The 17531-nt window shown below is 46.2% G+C and overlaps 1 protein-coding gene across 1 annotated transcript; it reads right to left on the bottom strand.

Moving 5' to 3' along the window:
* Positions 1-5588: 5588 nt before the first annotated feature.
* EIF5 (eukaryotic translation initiation factor 5) lies at positions 5589-10324 on the bottom strand (the record flags this gene model as incomplete). The annotated part of the gene is made up of 10 exons (XM_079537484.1): positions 5589-5979; positions 6442-6576; positions 6776-6940; positions 7196-7357; positions 7569-7727; positions 8226-8368; positions 9083-9194; positions 9504-9676; positions 9892-9973; positions 10253-10324. The coding sequence occupies 10 exons, from the start codon at positions 10322-10324 to the stop codon at positions 5887-5889; spliced, it is 1296 nt and encodes a 431-aa protein (XP_079393610.1). The 3' UTR covers positions 5589-5886.
* Between the last annotated feature and the right edge of the window lie 7207 nt (positions 10325-17531).

Below are 17531 nucleotides of genomic sequence, written 5' to 3'. Positions count from 1 at the left end.
ACTCTGGGTGCTGCAGGAGGAGCTGAATATTGGAGAGGGAACCATTATTTTATTTTATCTTCATTTTATTTTATTTTACTCCCTGCCGCAGCCACACGGGCGGCTCTGGTTCACAGGCGCCCCCTGGCGGCTGCGCCGGGACCGCGGAGCCGCGCAGCGCCGTGAGCCCCAACCCGCGGTCAGATGGCTGCGCGTCGGCTCCCGTGGGGAGGGTCTGGGCGTGAGGCGGGAGCGCGAGGATGCAGCCCCGCTGGGCGACGGCCCCAAGGAGCAGCTGGCCTCCTTGATCCGAGCGTGAGGGCGGATTTACGCCGCTGAGGAAGGGGGAGGAGAGGGGAAGGCGGCTGCCGTCCCTCATTGCCCCCGGCCAGCCTGCGCGCTGCAGGTTGTGTCATGAGCGCGGCCGCTCCTTCTCCATCCGGCTCGGCACGCATCTGCGGTTTTTCCTGCAGAACGGGTTTTCTGGCATTAACGATACCACTGCTTCTCTCTGCCTTCCACTCCCACCTCCCAGCATTGAAATGAGGGAACAAAGGAGGCGACGGTATCGTGAAGGACTGCGTTAAACAAAGAACTTGCCCTTATGGAGCCCCACAGCTTCGCAGCGAACATCACCAGACGCCCCCCAGAAAAGGCTGTAATGACAGCCAGGTAGCAGCTCTCACACCTCTCCTCCCAGCGGAACACTCCGTTCCCCCCCGGTGATTCAGATAAAACCATCCCCTCACCCCACCGTGAACCACAGCCACTTCCCCCTCCTGCCTTCCTGCTCACTGAGCAGCACCGGGATGGAGCTGCTCGGCCATAGGGCTGCCCCACCGCCCTCGTGTCTCCCTCCAGCCCGAACCTCCCTCCTGAGGCTGCTCCTCTTTTCTGGCACGAAGAGCAGCCAGGTGGGCTCACCACCCCTCACTCCCTCTATTTTTAATCAACACGGAAGCACAGGAGATAAGTTCTGCTTACGTTACTACATAAAAAGGATGGTTTTTCTTTCATTTCTTCAGCAAGTCATAAGCCCTGCTACTCCATAAAAAGCCTTAACTACTTCATTCTCTGCCATATGAAGATGTTGTGACCTCTGTTAAGCATGATGCAGCCTGCTTACACTGTATGGAGGTTTCAATTCTGGTTGTCTGTGCCTCTAAGAGGGACGTGGCTCCTCTGGAAGTGTTGCACTCTGGTCAGCAGCTCAGGTGGATGAATGCCTGGCCTCAGTCTGAACCCAGAGGGATCTGGCTGAGGCATTTTCCTGTGATCACAGCTGTGCTCTGGCTATCCATTTCACCCCTACATGTGCTTGCCCACCATCCATAGCCACCCTGTCATGGCACCTCCATCCATGCCCACCATGCCCACCTGGCTCATGGTGCCGCATATGGACACAGGCTGGGCGGGAGACAGAAGGCCTTCAGTCCAGCTTTCCCAGCAGCAGAGATCAAGTGAAAAAGCCTCTGTGTTTTTATCTAATATTTTTCTATGTGAACTACGCTGCTGACCTCTTATATACCTGTAACTTTGGCTGTAAGTGCGATTCTTAAATTAGCAGTTCCCCATCAGTGCAGGAATGGATAATATACTTGTTTCCTCACACTTCTTTTGAAGGTGCCAGATGACTTCCTTAATGACACAGATACAAATCCAGGCTAACTCCATTGACGTCAGTGTTGCTAGCTGGGTTTATTAGTAGCAGATCAATATAAAAATCAGTCAGGATCAAGCAGAACTTTGGAGGGAGTGATGCAAACACCCACACAAAGCTCCCAGTGCTGCTGCTTCCCTTATTTGCAATGTACCACTGATGTCCCCAGGACCCCAGACTCAAACCAGAGCTCCTCTTTGCTTCATTTGTTCCTCTCTTAACAAGAAAATGCTGTGCATAACATACATCTAACGACACAGCGATAAGATTAGAAATCCAGTAAACTCCGCTCTCCACCTGCAACCTTGGAAAACAACAGGCCCGGAGAGCAGGACCAGCCTCTGCAGCCTTTCCCCCGCCTCACAGGTGCTGGGCTGCTGGTGTTCAAGGGCAGCTCCAACACGGTGCAGCCGAGTGACCTTGGAGCTGAGCAGTGCGGGAGGAGCAGGGCGAGAGCTGGGAGAGGCCCTGCCTGCCCCTGCCATGCACCTGGCTGGTCCCAGCCATGCCTGCTGCCTGGGCTGCCAGCCTTCACCCCATGCTGCTCCGCTACAGACGTGCACAGCCCGAGGAGCAAGATGATTGTCTTCAGCAGGCTGACAACATCATCAGCCCACCAGGCACGTGAGTAATCCATCCCAGTGGCTCCAACACATTTATAAAACCGAAGCTGAAAGTTAAGCATGCAAACAGTGTTTCACAGAGAAGGCTTTAAAGAGCAATGTTTTAAGCAGCTTTTTATTGTCTTTCCCTCTGGGTTCTCTGTTCCACATCTTCATGGTTCAGTGGTGTTACTGAATGCCAAGGAGTCAACTCTCAGCAGCAGCCCTCCGAGGCTCTTTCCGAGTAATTAGTTTGAGAAGAAAACAGTGCCATGGTTTGCAAGACCAATTGGTGGGTCAGCAGCTTCTGGTCCCTCCGTCCCTGACACTTCCGTCCTCTGGGAATGCAGAATTGCTGTGATCTTTATTGCTGCACAGCAGCCATCGAGTGAAAGGACAGCTTTGTTACTACTGTTCTCCAGTACCTCTTCTTTCAGACATCAAGGTGCAGAACTTGCACGACTGGTGCGCTCCCATGTGCTAAGCGCAATTTCATCAGATACAAATCAGCTTGTTTAACTTTATGGCATATCAGCACAGCAAAAAATCAGCTGAGCTGGAGACATGGGTGAAGATTGAGATCTCCTAGTGAGCACTGCAGCCCAAATAACAAGAAAGTTCTCAGCAGGGAGGAACGATAGCCTTGTGCATAAAAATAAAATGAAGACTTACATGCATACACTTGAACACTTCAGTTTTCACTATGAAGACAGCACAAAAATACCCTTGCCTGCAGGCCTGTCTGTAGAGAGTGCCATGAATGGTGGGAACTGGGGTGTGGAGAACAATGTGAGACAGAACTGCCACAGAGCACATGCAGACGACTGGTTGTGTGATGCCTCCTATAAGTGGCCCTGCAGAGCGAACCACCGTTTGCAAAAGCCCTCTCTGGAAGCCGTGCGCTGGGGTTGTACTGATTAGAACAGCCACTGCAATAGGAATTAAGAGTTGATCACATTTGCCTTATCTTTAGCCATTGCCTCTCTACAAGCCTGAGCTATATGCTCTTGGGGGCAAAGAGCATCCTTTGACATAACACATGTCTATCACATCCATCTGAGTAAAGCACTCACCTCCAATGAAAAGCATTAGGCTCTAGGCGATAAAGGCAGACAATTTTACTTCTCATACACACAACAACCATCAGGATTTCAAACCCCGGTTCAAGCTTCTGACCTTTTTCACCTGCAATACTGCTGTGCTGCTTGCCGCTGCCCCGAGCAGCCCATCAGCAGAGCTGCTCCCACTGCGCTGGGCACTGACAGGGGCAGCTGAGCTGCAGGAGCTCTGGATCGCAGCTCTGGGAGGAAGACGAGGATTTATACAGCTGAGGTCATGGATCTGATGCTAGACTTTCCACCTGCCAAATCAGTGCATTCACACTGAGGTTTTTAGGCTGATCAGGGAAATCACCCAACACTCATTTTTTCCTTTTCAGGTGCCAGGAATTCCTTTGAAGCTCCAAGCAGATTTCATCTAAATACCCAGCCACCGTTTTGAATTTCTACTGGTTCCTTTTAATCAGATAGCAGCAATACATTAAAGACTGGGGAAACTCCTTAGACAGATTTCTCCTCTAAAGAAATGCTAACAAAACAAACCCATTCTCATTAACTGGTGGAATCCCTGATTATCTGAGATGAGAACATCAATGCATAACAAAGATAGGGCTGGAAGTGTAGGCAGTGCCAGGAATTTCACACTCTGGCCTCACTGTTCTTAGGATGTGTCTATTAGGGTGCAGCTTTATAACACACTTAGTCTGATCCACCTACGTGCTACTAAAGGAACGCTTTCACTCACTGTTTTCTCCCACCATACATTTACAGCAAGTCTACCATCATACAGCTTCGTTATGATTTTATCAGTTCACTAATCCAAGGGAAAGCTGCTTTCAGAGAGTTTATTTCCTAAATTCCCTTCTGGAAGGAACAGGTCTGCCTTGCAGCTCACTGGCGCTGAAGTGGAAAGAGAGAAATCTCCTTTAGTGGCTGCCTACAATTACGATCAAATGTTTTGAAGCAAAAACAGCCGCACCCTGACAGGGACTTCACCATATGGCAGGTGGCAGCAGCCACTGCTGTGTAACCCCTGCTTTAAACTCTTGTGGTCACACTCAGGACACAAGCAATGTGGCTCTGCTAAGCCGTATCTGCAAACTGTCAGTACAGATCAAGCCATTACTTTGGTAAATGCCCCTGACCTACACTCACTGGGAGTCAAGCTCCATTTATTCTGTTGGAACTGCCCATCCTGCATGGAACTCAGCATTGCACATGAAATGTAATCTTGGGAACGTGCAAGACTTTCCCCTTCCCTCCCTAAACTGAAACTGCTTAGAAAGGCAAAGCCTGCTGATTCAAGCTAGGACGAAGATATAGACTGAAACTCCATTGGAAACTAGACAGCATTATTAACTCTTTCCTTTTAAGCTTCCATCACCACCCCTGCAGCCCAGCCTTTTGCTTTATAGAAGTAATAGATTCCAGTCTTCTAATTGCTATCTACGTAAACCAAAAAATGCCCATATAATTTGCTGCCATAGTAGCAGGCAAAAATCATTAGCTCTGCAACAGCTACCCTCTAATACATACAGCTGTATTTGATCTTTGCTTTCCACACCTGACTACAAAGTGGCAGGCAAAAATGCTGGTAACGATGTGCTCACAACTGCCACACAACAGAGGTGCGTGCCTGTACCAGGAAAGAGAAATATCTTCTGGAAAGGTCACACAGGGATTAGTAACTCACCTTCCACATTCCCAACAGGTCTAACAACTGACAATTATTTCTGAAACACAGGAAAAATGCCAGCACTAACCTCCCACTCAGGAGTCACGCTCCTGTATTACTACAGTAACACACCTCCCTGGCACCCGTGGCAACTTCACCCCACCTCTCTAACAGCCTGCCCAGCACACCAGTGCTGGCAACTTGAATCCCAGATCACCTGCAATGCAGTACTCACTTCACACCGCTACACCCAACTACTGCGCGGAGTCAAACCTGCAGCTCTTAAACAGCAAACAAAATCCTGCCCTTGCCGTAAGCCAGCTCCCTGCTCACACTACTGATTTCTCAGGACTTGTAACCCCATGCCACCAGCAGGGCAGTGCTCAAAGCACCCACCTATGGATTTATTGGAGTTACTGAAAAGCTCATAGACAGTTTGTGCTAAATTTAAGACAAAACATTCTTTCAACCTTAGCACGTCTTTGGTCCAAAGTAATTCATTATCACACCCACCCACGCTGCAATGTTCATTCCACCAGGGAAGTTGCACCCAGTCGTGTAAATACTTACTTGGAAAAAAAAAAAAAAAAAAAAAGCTGAGGCATGAGTGAAGATTGACCAAAACCAAATCCTTTATTTCCGTAACTGTATAAATGTGCTCCAAGTACGTGGCCAACACAAATTAGAAAAACAAAACAGAACATGCCATTTTGCAAACTAGATCAGTTCATTGATGTGCTGACTCCTTGGTATTAGGCTTAGTTACACAAGACCAGTCACAGTAAAAAGATACATTTTAGAGTACAAAGAGTAGCAGGATGTTAAGCCATTTCAGTTTGTGCACATACAAGTCACACTTCTGGCAGAAAACGCAGAGAAGTTTGATTATGCTGGAAGCTACGCTGCATCACTTTAAATGGCATCAATATCAATATCATCATCTTTATTGTTTGCAGGCTTCACAGTTTCAACTTTAGGTACACTGGCAGTTGTAGAGTATACCACCTGTGGAGACACGAAACGTACCTTTACTAGTGCTTAGTGGCAGTGGGCATCATGCAGCAATTCTGCTTTGTTACTACCAGTGGACAGCATCTACGTGCTCTACAGTTCCCTTTGCCTGTCAACAGTAAGGCTCAGCATGCTGCTGCATGTTGTGAAAGTAGTGCCCAGCAGCTTCCCACAGGAGACCATTAACTGCAATGGAAGTCTAAACACACACAAGTTGAAACCTCAGCTTACACAGGCACAATCAGCTGGATATAGCTAACAGATTCACTCAGGCCTAAGCTGTGAAGAAAAACAGCCATTTCTCCTTTCATTAACTTCTCTAGGCTTTTCTGAAAGGCTTCATGGTTTCCAACATTAACAGCAGTACATCAAGTGAGTAGTGCTCCAAGACCAAGTGCCTCAGGACTGGAGCACACAGGGTTCTGAAGTTGTTCAGTGAGAAGAAGCAAGCCTTACCTCTATGTTTTCATCTTCATCCTCTTCTTCATTTCCGGAGGATTCTTCTTCAGCTTCCTTCAGCCATTTAATAAATGGTTCTGCTTTGACACGGATTTCTTTGGCAAGCTCCTTTGAAACGTATTTCTTTGAGGCCTGAAAAACAGGACATTTCGCTTAAAGGAACACCGAAGGAGTTTATCAGGTCATGCAAGAACACCACGAGCCAATCTTCACCCTGCCACCTTCAAACAAGCTGTTTGTGGGAGATCTGTTTCTCCTGAGAACAACTGAAGACATCCACGTGCAAAGTTTTACCAGAACAGTAAGATCAAGTACAAATTTTTCCTTTTACCTTTTCTGCCCAGCCAAGGATGACCTCTTCTTCTAGAAGATCTGCATCATACATCTCCTTCAAAATATGTGGTATTTTAGAAATAAGCTGAGACTGATGCATGGCCACCACACACTCAAAGCCGTGGAGAAGGTACCTCTGAGCTTTCTTGTTATTGTGGCAGAACTACAGTTGGGATAGAAGAGCAGACAAATTAGCTTATTTTCTCTCCAGGATGAGCTGCTGCTTCTGATCTTAACTCACTGAGATGACAGTTTACAACAGCTTCATGATCCCTCCCAGTCTTCCCTAGTTAGGAAGCACTGCTCTAAAAATGACAAGTCATCTTCCCACAGTACCAAGCAGTCCAGAACCAACTCAAGCAGTTATCACAGGAACAGACCAGCCGTTACACTGGGTACAGAACAAGCAGCAGCTTACACGAAGGAAGTGACGCCTGTATTTCCTGATCTGTTCACGAATCTTTTCGTCAAAAAGGACTTCAGTCAGAACTAGAGGGCCCATAGCCTTGACATCCAGTCTCTCTGCTTCTGCTACAATGTCCTTGTCAGAAGAATCAATGACACCTTCTTCCTTCTTTTTCTACAAGACAGAAACAGAAGGATTTAAAGCTACTGAAAACAGCATTAATGCTATACCCAGAAAGTCCTGACTAACAGAGGAACCAGTAATCTGTAGCAGCTCCAGCTCTAGGGCTGAAAAAACTTCTAGGGAAGAAGAAAAAAAAAAAAAAAAAAAAAAAAAAAGCAGCTTACTCTTCATCTTCCTATGAGCATTTCTTACATACACTCACCTTCACAAAATCAAACAGTATGTTGACTCTCTCTTCCACTGTTCTTTCCAAGTCTTCGCTAAGTGTGAGGTTCTTTGCATGGTCACTAATTTCATCCATTCTACGCCTCTGGGCTTCTTCTGTTGTGTCTTCACCCCAGTCATCATCATCCTCCTCCTCCTTAAAGAGTAAAGAGTATAAAGTCCATGAAATTCATGCAGTTCTATTACAAGCTTACTGAAATATTGAATGCCGCCTTTAGATGCGGATCTGAGAGCATTTTGTAGTCAAGTATTTCTGACTCTTCCCTACAGAAACACAACTGATCCTGTAACTGCATGTTACAGAAATGGAGAGAGCCAATGCAGGAGTTACGCTAAATAACATGCATTTACAGCCAGCTCCAGGGTTACTTTCAAGCACTGCCTCACCACTACATATTACAGCCATTTAGATACAATCCAGATCTCTTGAGGAATAGAGTATGCAACATGTACTTAGCAAGGAGCATGCATGCTGAGGAGTTACTACAGGGGAGGTGCAGGGCTACTTGTACTCCAGTTGCAGATTTCTCAAGTATAGTAAAGCTTTGATGCAATGCTGACTAGCAAGGAAGTGATTTTCAGTTTTAAATCAGAGCAAGACACCATACATCCTCATCTCCCCACTTCTACTTACCACAACCTGTGGAGGAGTAATCTCCTCTGGTTGTGGAGGTGGAGGTGTCTCATTGCTGGACACAGAACCATTTTCTTTGTCCTTGCCTTTTCTATTTTTCTTCTCCTTTTCTTTCTTCCCTGTACCACCAGTATCACCACTTTCTGAAAACAAATTTCAGTGTATTAGCTTCCTCTATTTCATCAAGTCCCTGTGCTACTGCACTGCTGCTGAACTCTGAAGGGAAACAGACACAGTGTTTTTATAGAGCAGGTTATGCATGCTTACTGTTCCGAATACATATGGAGACATATCCAGGGTATCACTGTTCAGAAAAACCCATGGCTCTAGCCAAGTCTCATCATAAAGTAAGGCTGTACAAGTCCATATAACAAGTGACCTCACAGAGCAGAGATCCCCGGAATAGGTTAGACTCTTCTAATTTAGCAAGCTTAAATTGCAGCAGGCAACCAAATGCTTACTACAGAGTGTTGCTTGCACAGACTAAGTTGACCACTGCAGTTCACATTTATTATATAGCTTTTGCTTCCTATCCTTCTGCTTCATGCTGACTTAACCAGCAACCAGCAGTGAGCACCTGCTGACTAACATCCTACGAAGTTTTGTCCTGTCTAGGCAAACAAAATGCATCAGATACTTGTACTAGAGTAGCCAGTTCTCTTGCATCCTTTCCACATTTGAACTATGAACAAAGCTGTTCACTCCAACCCACAAACACACACTGGCAGTATACCAGAGCATTTTTACAGTTTACTCACAAATAGGCTATTTGCTTTTTAATTTGATTAACAGCACCCACATTGGAAAAAAAGCTCCTTTTTAGTCACCTGCTCACAAATAAGGGAACACACACTTACCAGGTGGGTTTTTGAGAATGAATGTGCAGAGTTTATGGTTTGTGTCAAGCATGCCTCGATAGCCACAGGCTTTGCAAGAGTTACCTATAGTTTGTTTCTTAGGATTGACATGCTGTAAGAAAGAATAAACTCCAGTAAAAATACAAAACAGATACACATTATAGCCTACACCCAGTATTTACCTTGTAATCTCCTAGGATTAAATCATACTTTCATCAGCCCTAACAGAGCTTGACTTTGAACACGCAATTTAGCCAAGAAGTTTTGAACCACTGTAAAACTACAGCCTGGGTTGAGTAGCAAGAAATCAGATTTCTGTAATTCGTTATTCCAGTCAGCTTTTAAGATCTACGCCATTTCCACCAACCCTAAACACAGTGTTTTTGTACTGTTACTGTTTGTACAGACAGAGAGCACTCACCAGATCAGTTTCAGGATTCTCACACTCAGGACAGAGAACAAATTTTTTAATGAATCCATCCAACATGTCTTGCAGCTTATTCGCCTCATGAGATCCATTGACAATGTAACGGTCATTCTTAACATCAAACTGGGTCTGTGCTCCCAGCTCACAACCAAAAAATTTGGTAGGATCTGTAAATAAAGTAAAATAACCACCAGTGCCTTTAAGTGTTCACTGTTGACTGAAAAATCAAGTAAATATGCTACTGCTGCTCTCTCCTACTTCCCCTTTACCATCTTCCTAACAAATCTTGAAAAAACTACTTAGCACTAACAGCTTCAAATCAAAGTGAAAGCATTAAAAAAAACCTTCCCAACCATGCTGCATCACTGCACGGAGTACTTACACGTTGGAGGCCGATTAAGCGCCTTTGCAACGTCAACCATGTTGACTATAACCGTCTTTATTCCATTTCCTTTGCCCTCAACCTTTAAAAAAAAAAAAAAAAAAAAAAAAAAAAAAAAAAAGCTTTTAAGTTAGAACGACCACAACAGCCCAACCCAGTGTTTATTTCCCATCTTACTACACCTAAGTTCTGCCTTGAAGGGTCTGCTCAAATGGCATTAATGTACAATTAGCCCAGACTGAAAGATGCAGACATCCATCCCTATGATTGGCTAGGGTTGTATCATTACCTCAATTCCTTTATACAGAAAGCAACCAACGTGAAACCCCTCCCTACTCCCCACTAACAGTTATTAAGTTACCTTGGCAATCAGACGGGGCATTTTGTAGCGATAGAACTGATCTGAAACACTGCGGTTGACGTTGACAGACATTTTGCCTTATTAGTAGCTTTATCAATAAGATGAAGAGATCTTTGATTGCAGTTTTTTGGTATCTTCTGTCTGGAGAAGACGGGATGACATAAACGACTGCAAGAGTTCTCGGTCTCTGACATGAAAAAATTTTCGCCACTGAGGCTGTAAGGTTCTTGCTTGTATGCTATGTTTCCCCAATACAGGTACCAGTGGCTGCGCAACAGCTCTGCAAGCATTAACAGACAGAAAAGTAAAGTTTACCTCAATATACACCAATAAAACCTTGCTATATGAGGAGCTATATTTACAGGCAGGGAACTAAGTTCATTACCTGAGAAGCTTCATATAATAGCCTTGAACTGCACCACTGAGTAACTTTTCCTCACCTACACTACAGAGCTTTAAATCCTCTTCTACCTTACTCCTCAAAAAACAACGGGAAACTAAACAGTGTTTTTTGTACAATTAACTCCCAAGACTGCCATGATCATTAAAGAAGGGAAAGGAACACTGCCTGATTAATGAAGACCAAGGGCTCTTACACCAAGGTCACATGGTATGTTCCAGGCTAAAGTCGAAGAAAAATCTGGAATACAGTTTCAAATTCTGCATCATAGCATGAACCTATTACATAAACCATGCCCTGTCAGAATGCTGAGAAATATCCATAAGGTGAAGCAGCAGCAATCCGCAGTCCAACAGAACTTTTACGTGGCTTACCAGTTTTCTGGCTCAGAGTGGAAAATTAGGTAGTCCTCCCTCTCACTTACGGACTCTCACAGCAGCTTCTGTGGAGGTTTGTCTTAACAATAAGCCTGATAGAAGTCTGACACAAGTTGCTTCACTGTAGAAAGCCTAACAGTGCAGAGAGGTACAGAGCAGTGCAACAGCTTTTCCAGTTGATTTTTTTCTTGGGAGAAGGATGATGAATCCTATTATTAAAGTTGCCTTAAGCAGTATTTACATATTTAAATTAACATGTGCCCCTGTAATCAGATCTAAGGTTACGTAAACCACACTGGTTGACTAAACTGGCAGCCGTGCCTGCAGCATGCTTGCTTTGACACGTCACCATGTTATCGTTAATGACAGAAGTGTTGACACATTAAAATAGACTCCTTCATATTCCTATGTAAGAGCACAATTCCATGTAGAGTCCCTCCGCTCAGGTTTACAAATCCTTCCACGAGAAGCAAACAGATATGCGCACACCACATATTCCACATTTGTCCCAATGCAGCTTTACCCTTCTTCAGCAGAAGCCGCCCCAAGGATTTTGTTTCAAGCACGAGGTTTCCTTCCCCAGAATGGCTAAAAAAGAGCCCCCACGTGACCCAACCACGCGCCTGAGAAGCGCTGAGGAAGCAGTACCTCTCTGCGTGAGCTTGCACAGCTAACGTGTCGCTTCCCCTCCTTGTAGCTCACGGCTTTTGTCTGCGGGCTGCAGGCTGAAGCTCCCTCTCCTGGTCCCCGGGACACCTCCTCCCAAGCAAGCAACCCCCCAGCCCCCCCTTCCCCAAATATGCTGCACACAGAAGGGGGGGGGGAAAAAAAATTTAAAAAAAAAAGCGGGAAGGCAAAGCAGAGCACTCAGCAACACCACTCCCCGCCCCACTCGGGCCCGTGATGAGTCATAAATGCAGCAATTAAGCACTGACTCAGCCCTGGAATAGACCGGGGGGAGGAGGGGAACCTCCAACTGCGCATGCGCTCCCCAACTCTAAAGGGGGGGAGATCATTCACGCGCGCCTCCCCTCCTTCCCCCCCTATTCCCCCCGCTGGCGGAGCGGGCGCCCCCTCCCCCCTCCCCGCCTGTAACTGCGCCACAGCTCCCCCCGCCTCGCGCTCCCCCCCCCAACCGCCCACAGCGCGGGGAGGCGCGGCCCGGCCGCCGCCATCTTGTCTTGTCGCATGGCGCGGTGGGGGGGGGGAAGAAAAACCGAGCGTAAGAAAATAACGCGGAGGAAAAACAGCCGCCAGAAACAGCAAACCAACGAAGGCGAGACGTTAACATGCCTACTTTGTTACCTTCCCCTACCCGGAGGGCTCCGGGCACAAATCCTCGCAGCCACCCGCCCTCCAACGGCAGCCCCAGCCCAGCCCGCTCGCACCTTCCCAGGGCCCAACCGCCTTTTCAGCCCCGCCGCCCTCGCCCGCTCCACCTCCAGACCCACGCTCACCGTTTTCGTCCAATAAAGACATAAACCCAACGCTGCTCGCCCTGGGCTGCGATGAAGCCGAGTGTGCGAGGAGAACGAGGCCGTGCGGCGCTTATATCCGGGCGGGGGAGGAGGCGGAGGCGGACGCCGCAGCCTCCGGGTCCGGGCGTCCTGTGACGGGCGTTATCAGCAGGGACAGCAGTGCCGGACAACCTGCGGAGGAGACACAATCAGGGGCATCGTTAGCGCCGGCACCTGTGAGGAGAGGAAGGAGGAGGAGGGGGGTGAAGAGGGGAGGGGGGGAAGGGAGCTGCGGCGGCCGGCGCGCAGCTCGGGCAGAAGGGGGCGGTTGATGGGACCCCGGCAATGGCTACCCCGTACTCACCTCTAGAATGTTCTCGCTCTGACTGAACAACGCCAAAGCTGGGATCAATCAGCCAGCGGCGCGCCCAGCCTCCTCAGACCCTCCATTGGCTCGCCGCTCGCCCTGGGGCGAAGCTATTGGCTCGGAGCCCTGCGTACCCTAATCTTACTGGTGGAGGCCACTATCGATCAATCCACCCCTCGCCTCGCTTCCCTCCCTCGTCCCTCCCCCCCAGTGTCCCAAAGGACATCGCGTCTACAGCGGCCGAGTCTCGCGAGACAGCGCGGGACGGCGTTAGGGGGAGCGGGGGGGCGGGGCTGAGTCGGGGAGAGGGGCTGGGGGTTGTGTGTCTCCTTTGCCTCCCGCTCCCTGCTGTTTCCCCCCCTCCCCCCCCCCGCCTTGCCCTTTGGGTTCTGTTCCCACCTCGGCTTCCTCACAGAGGCAGCTTCTGGAAAGGCCTCGGTGCTGATCGGAACTTCTGACAGGAATCCGACGCAGCAGGCATGGTAATGGAGATGGGCTGTAGCTTATAGGCGGGCAGTGGCCAAACGCTTGACATCGCAGCAACTAATTTGTATTACAAACATTTAAACAATTAAAACGCTGAACGCAGTGTGTCCTTCCCGTACAGCCTGCTTTCAGGGAGGAGGAAAGCACCGATTTGTAGTCACTGCCATAACGACTCAGCTTTGGTACCTCGGGGTGCTGAGGGCGACCCAAGTCCCTGTGTGCAGTTCGTGTTCTCAGTGTCAAACACTGCCGGCCCTCAGCCCTGCTGGGACCGTAGCTCTGCCTTGAAACTATGAACTTGAGGCCTTTTCTTTCCCGTCTCTATCATTTCCCAGTCTTCTGCTTTCCAATGTAACAGGAATTATGTATTTTGGATGGTTTACAACACGAATAAAGTTCAAGAGGCAAAGAGCTTCTGAAAACTTAATCATAGAATCATTAAGGTTGGAAAAGACCACTAAGATCATCTGGACCAACCGTCCGCCCCATCACCCACCCTCACTAATGGGGTCCTTTAAAATCAACTCTTCATCAACTCTTACTGCTTTAAGTACTGCCAGGCAGCACAAGAAGGCTCCAGTTCCTGTCGCTGCACCTTACTGATAGTGCTGTGAAGTGTCTCGATGGCTATGTGGGTGTATGGGGAAAGAAGTAATGAGGATAAGAATGAGTGCTGACATTAAATAATGTCATACACACTGTATTTCTTCCTGCATCAAGTCAGTTCTGAAACACGGGTTTCTCAGCTGACTCTGGTAATGTGTTCGTATGATCGGAGGAACCCCTTGTACAGAACCTGTAAGTTTGTTTTGAATGTTTCCTTCCGATATGCAAAAATACTGCATTAAAATACAAAGTTGACCAATGCATTAGATTTCCCTAGGAATCATGACAGAAATATGGCACTATCTTTACGGACACTTTCAGAGACAGGCAACAATAAAAAACCTGATCCCTCAGCTGCAGCAGCAGAGTAACGAACCTGCCAGAAATAAATGTGGATATTCCTCAACATTTTCTAACAAGACCCTCCTACATCATCTGCATCATCAGTGCTGCCCTAGTTATACATTTCCTTTTGGCCTATGCAATAGCACATCTCTGTAGCCAGGATGATGTCCTGTAAAACATTTTTGTAAATCTGTTTTGGACTTTAAGCTTTTAAAAAGTTAAAAGCTTACAGGATATTTGAAATGCTTCCTTGAGAAACACACAGCAACGCTTTTTTTAAACATGAGAAAGAGGAATAGTGCAAAACAAGGAAATATCTCTCCCAAGTATATGAGGCTTGGCAGTTATCATGAGGGGAAAAAATAATCATAAAAATGTGGGAGGCAAGAAAAGCACAGCAGGAACTCCTTAGCTGTAAAAATATGCAGTATGTATAACTTACTAAATGCCTCCTTTCTGTGGCTTTACCTACATGCTACAACACCTCTGAGGTTAATAAATTGCAAGTGTTAAAGCACACCGCTGCCAACACCACTTTACTGAACAGCAGAAGGGAAACGAACCTCTGGATTTGGTGCTCCTTGACATATGAATAACTGAAGAGTTGTGATTAGTAGCATAAAGAAGGATTTTAGAATTTGATGATATATAAATTGACATCAAGTTAAGAGTTACCTTTTAAGATGGTACTCCTTCTGCAAAAGGCAGAATCCATATGGGTAAATTAGAATATACTCTCTTGCATTGTACAAAACAGACTAAATTTGTGGATTATTGTCTCCTTGGTACCAAGCTGTTCGTTTTTTTCCTTACCAGAGAAATTCATTAATATCCAGTACTGGATCTGAAATGTTTCTACTGAATCATAATATTTGGTTGTTGATTTGTTTTTTTTTTTCACTTTAGCATCCAGTGGCTTGGACAAGACAGAAAATAATTTTCTCTCCCACTTTAAAATGTCATGGTTTCATAGGTTTCATAAATCCTGAAGTTCATAGTTCATATTGCTTTTGTGACTTTGAAAACACAGAACTCGTGTTTGCTTTGCATTTCACTGATTTAAGCTAAGGAGTTCCTACGGATGCCCCTCTCCTGAAGTTAAGGTACTTTAGGATGGCGTGACTGAGTCAGGTTTTGGAAGTGGTTTAATGTCTGAGAGTAGGAAGTTTTCAGCAGTGGGTGTTAGGGTGTGTGTTTCCTTATCACAGGGGTGCTTTGTTATGGCTCATTTCAGCCTTGAGCTATGCAAGTTTGTTCTGTGCTGCCTTAGGTTTTATTAACAATAGCAGAGAGTCAATGCCTGTGATAATGCAGCAGAACCATGACTGTATCCAAGAATTAATATATGTCTCTATTTGAAATTTAAGTCTTCAAAAATGGGCATTCTAATTGCAGGTATTTATATTTGCACATAAACAACTGTATATTCTGCCTGTATTTTATTCTTCTGCAAGTTTTGTCATTGTTACATGGTTGGCTATAAGCGCAGCCTTTTTTCAATACTAACTTGGTAACCTTGTCAAGAAGAACAACTTTTCTCTGCTGTAAGCTGTATGTTATCTTCCAGTCATTGCTTCAGAGATGATGTTTTCTTCAGCTTGAGCAGGATCGCTTAGCAGTTGGGCACAGGACCCTGTTGTGCTGCATGATGCCTCTGCTGTCAGTTCTGGTCTTTCCCTGTGCTGCTGGGCACCCCACACTGCTACGTGCAGCCTGTTGAGGAGAGTAATGCGGCTGTGTTCAAATGGGGTTCGTTCCTGATAGTGGAAAGGACTACAACGTGCATGCAACTCTGACATGCTAGAGTTCTGTCTACAGCAATTTCCAAAGATAGAAGAAGGGCCAAAATTCTGCAGTTACCCTGAGCTCTGAATAGTAACACCCTTTCTTCTTCCTGTTTCAGAAACGTGTAGAAAGAGATTACTTATTTACATGTCAGGTTTGAATATGCAACTTCTGTTGTAGCACAAGTCCGAATTGTTCCAGGACTGGTATTTGGGAAGGTGGATACATTTGAATAGCTGTGGCTTTACTACTCAGCACTCATTCTTTCAAGCTGCCTTAGACACTAAGCAGTAGCAAGGGCATAGGTCTGTTCTTTCTCTTCAGGAGCTCCACATTAATTACTGCCCTGGAGCTCATCTTGTACAAGCTCATTTTGTAAAATACCTTCCTTTCCACGCTCTGCAGCATTATGGTTAGCTATTTTCATTGGTAGTTCAGGAATTAGTAAACAGAAAGAAAGAGAGAGAGACAGAGCAGGAGACACACCTAGCCATTATTTGCTGGTAATTATTTTTGTCACTTCTGTATCTATGCAGAAGTGCTAAAATATCCCAGCAAAGGTTTGGGCTTTTAAAGGGCTCCATGTTTTTCATCTGACAGCATAAGACAAGCTCTGCCTCAAATCTGTTTCCGTCATCTCAGAAGACACCACAAAGCTCCTGCTGCCCTCCTTTCTTTTGCAGTGTGTCTGGCTGTAAGAGAGGTGTCTCAGGAAAGAGAAGCAACCACCTTTCCCTGCAGAATATAAACGAGTGGTTGATAGCTGTAATTTTAAGGGGGATTGTTTTTTATTTGTCACAGAGTTTCCTATCAGTATGCACTGAGGGGTTGAGTACAAGCAGAATGCAGGCTAGGAGGCATTGCTAGGAGTTGGATGCTGTTCAATACAAGAGCCATGTGTTGGGTTACCTGCTGAGGAGCACTACCCACCTATGCAAAACTATCTAACAGCTCACTGTGCTGTTTTAAAGAGTAGGGGCGGCTCCTGAGGGCAGTGTCCTGACTCCATCTTGTTATTTGTTTGCTGCAATGCCCATTCCTAAACAACAGTACTACAGTGTTCTGTGATCAACTGATTCATCCAGAAAAACTAGTAAGCTTCTGAAACAGATGAGCAATACTCATTCATGTGTACTGAGAGAAGGGCTAAAGGCTACCATGTGGTGCTGTCAGATTCCTAGCTGCTGTATGTTCCTCAATGACAATCTGTTTTAAGTATGAATATTCTAACAAAACCACTGAGAAATTGTACAGTTCTTTGGTATTGGCAGCTCCCCCATGTCATTAGGCACACATCTCTGGGTTTTAAGCAGTGCATGTGAAAAGTGATCTCACTCTCTTTGTTGTCTGGAATAACATGATATTTCACCATGGTGAAAATTTCACCGTATTTCTTAACTTGAGTATGTGTGATTTGCTTGTTATTTTCACTCTTCTTGATTTCTCAATACTGTAC

Source organism: Tetrao urogallus (genome assembly GCF_951394365.1).
Source record: "Tetrao urogallus genome assembly, chromosome: 6".
NCBI lineage: Eukaryota > Metazoa > Chordata > Aves > Galliformes > Phasianidae > Tetrao > Tetrao urogallus.
The sequence above is the reverse complement of the archived record's forward strand: the minus strand, read 5'-3'. Positions and strand labels throughout refer to the sequence as shown.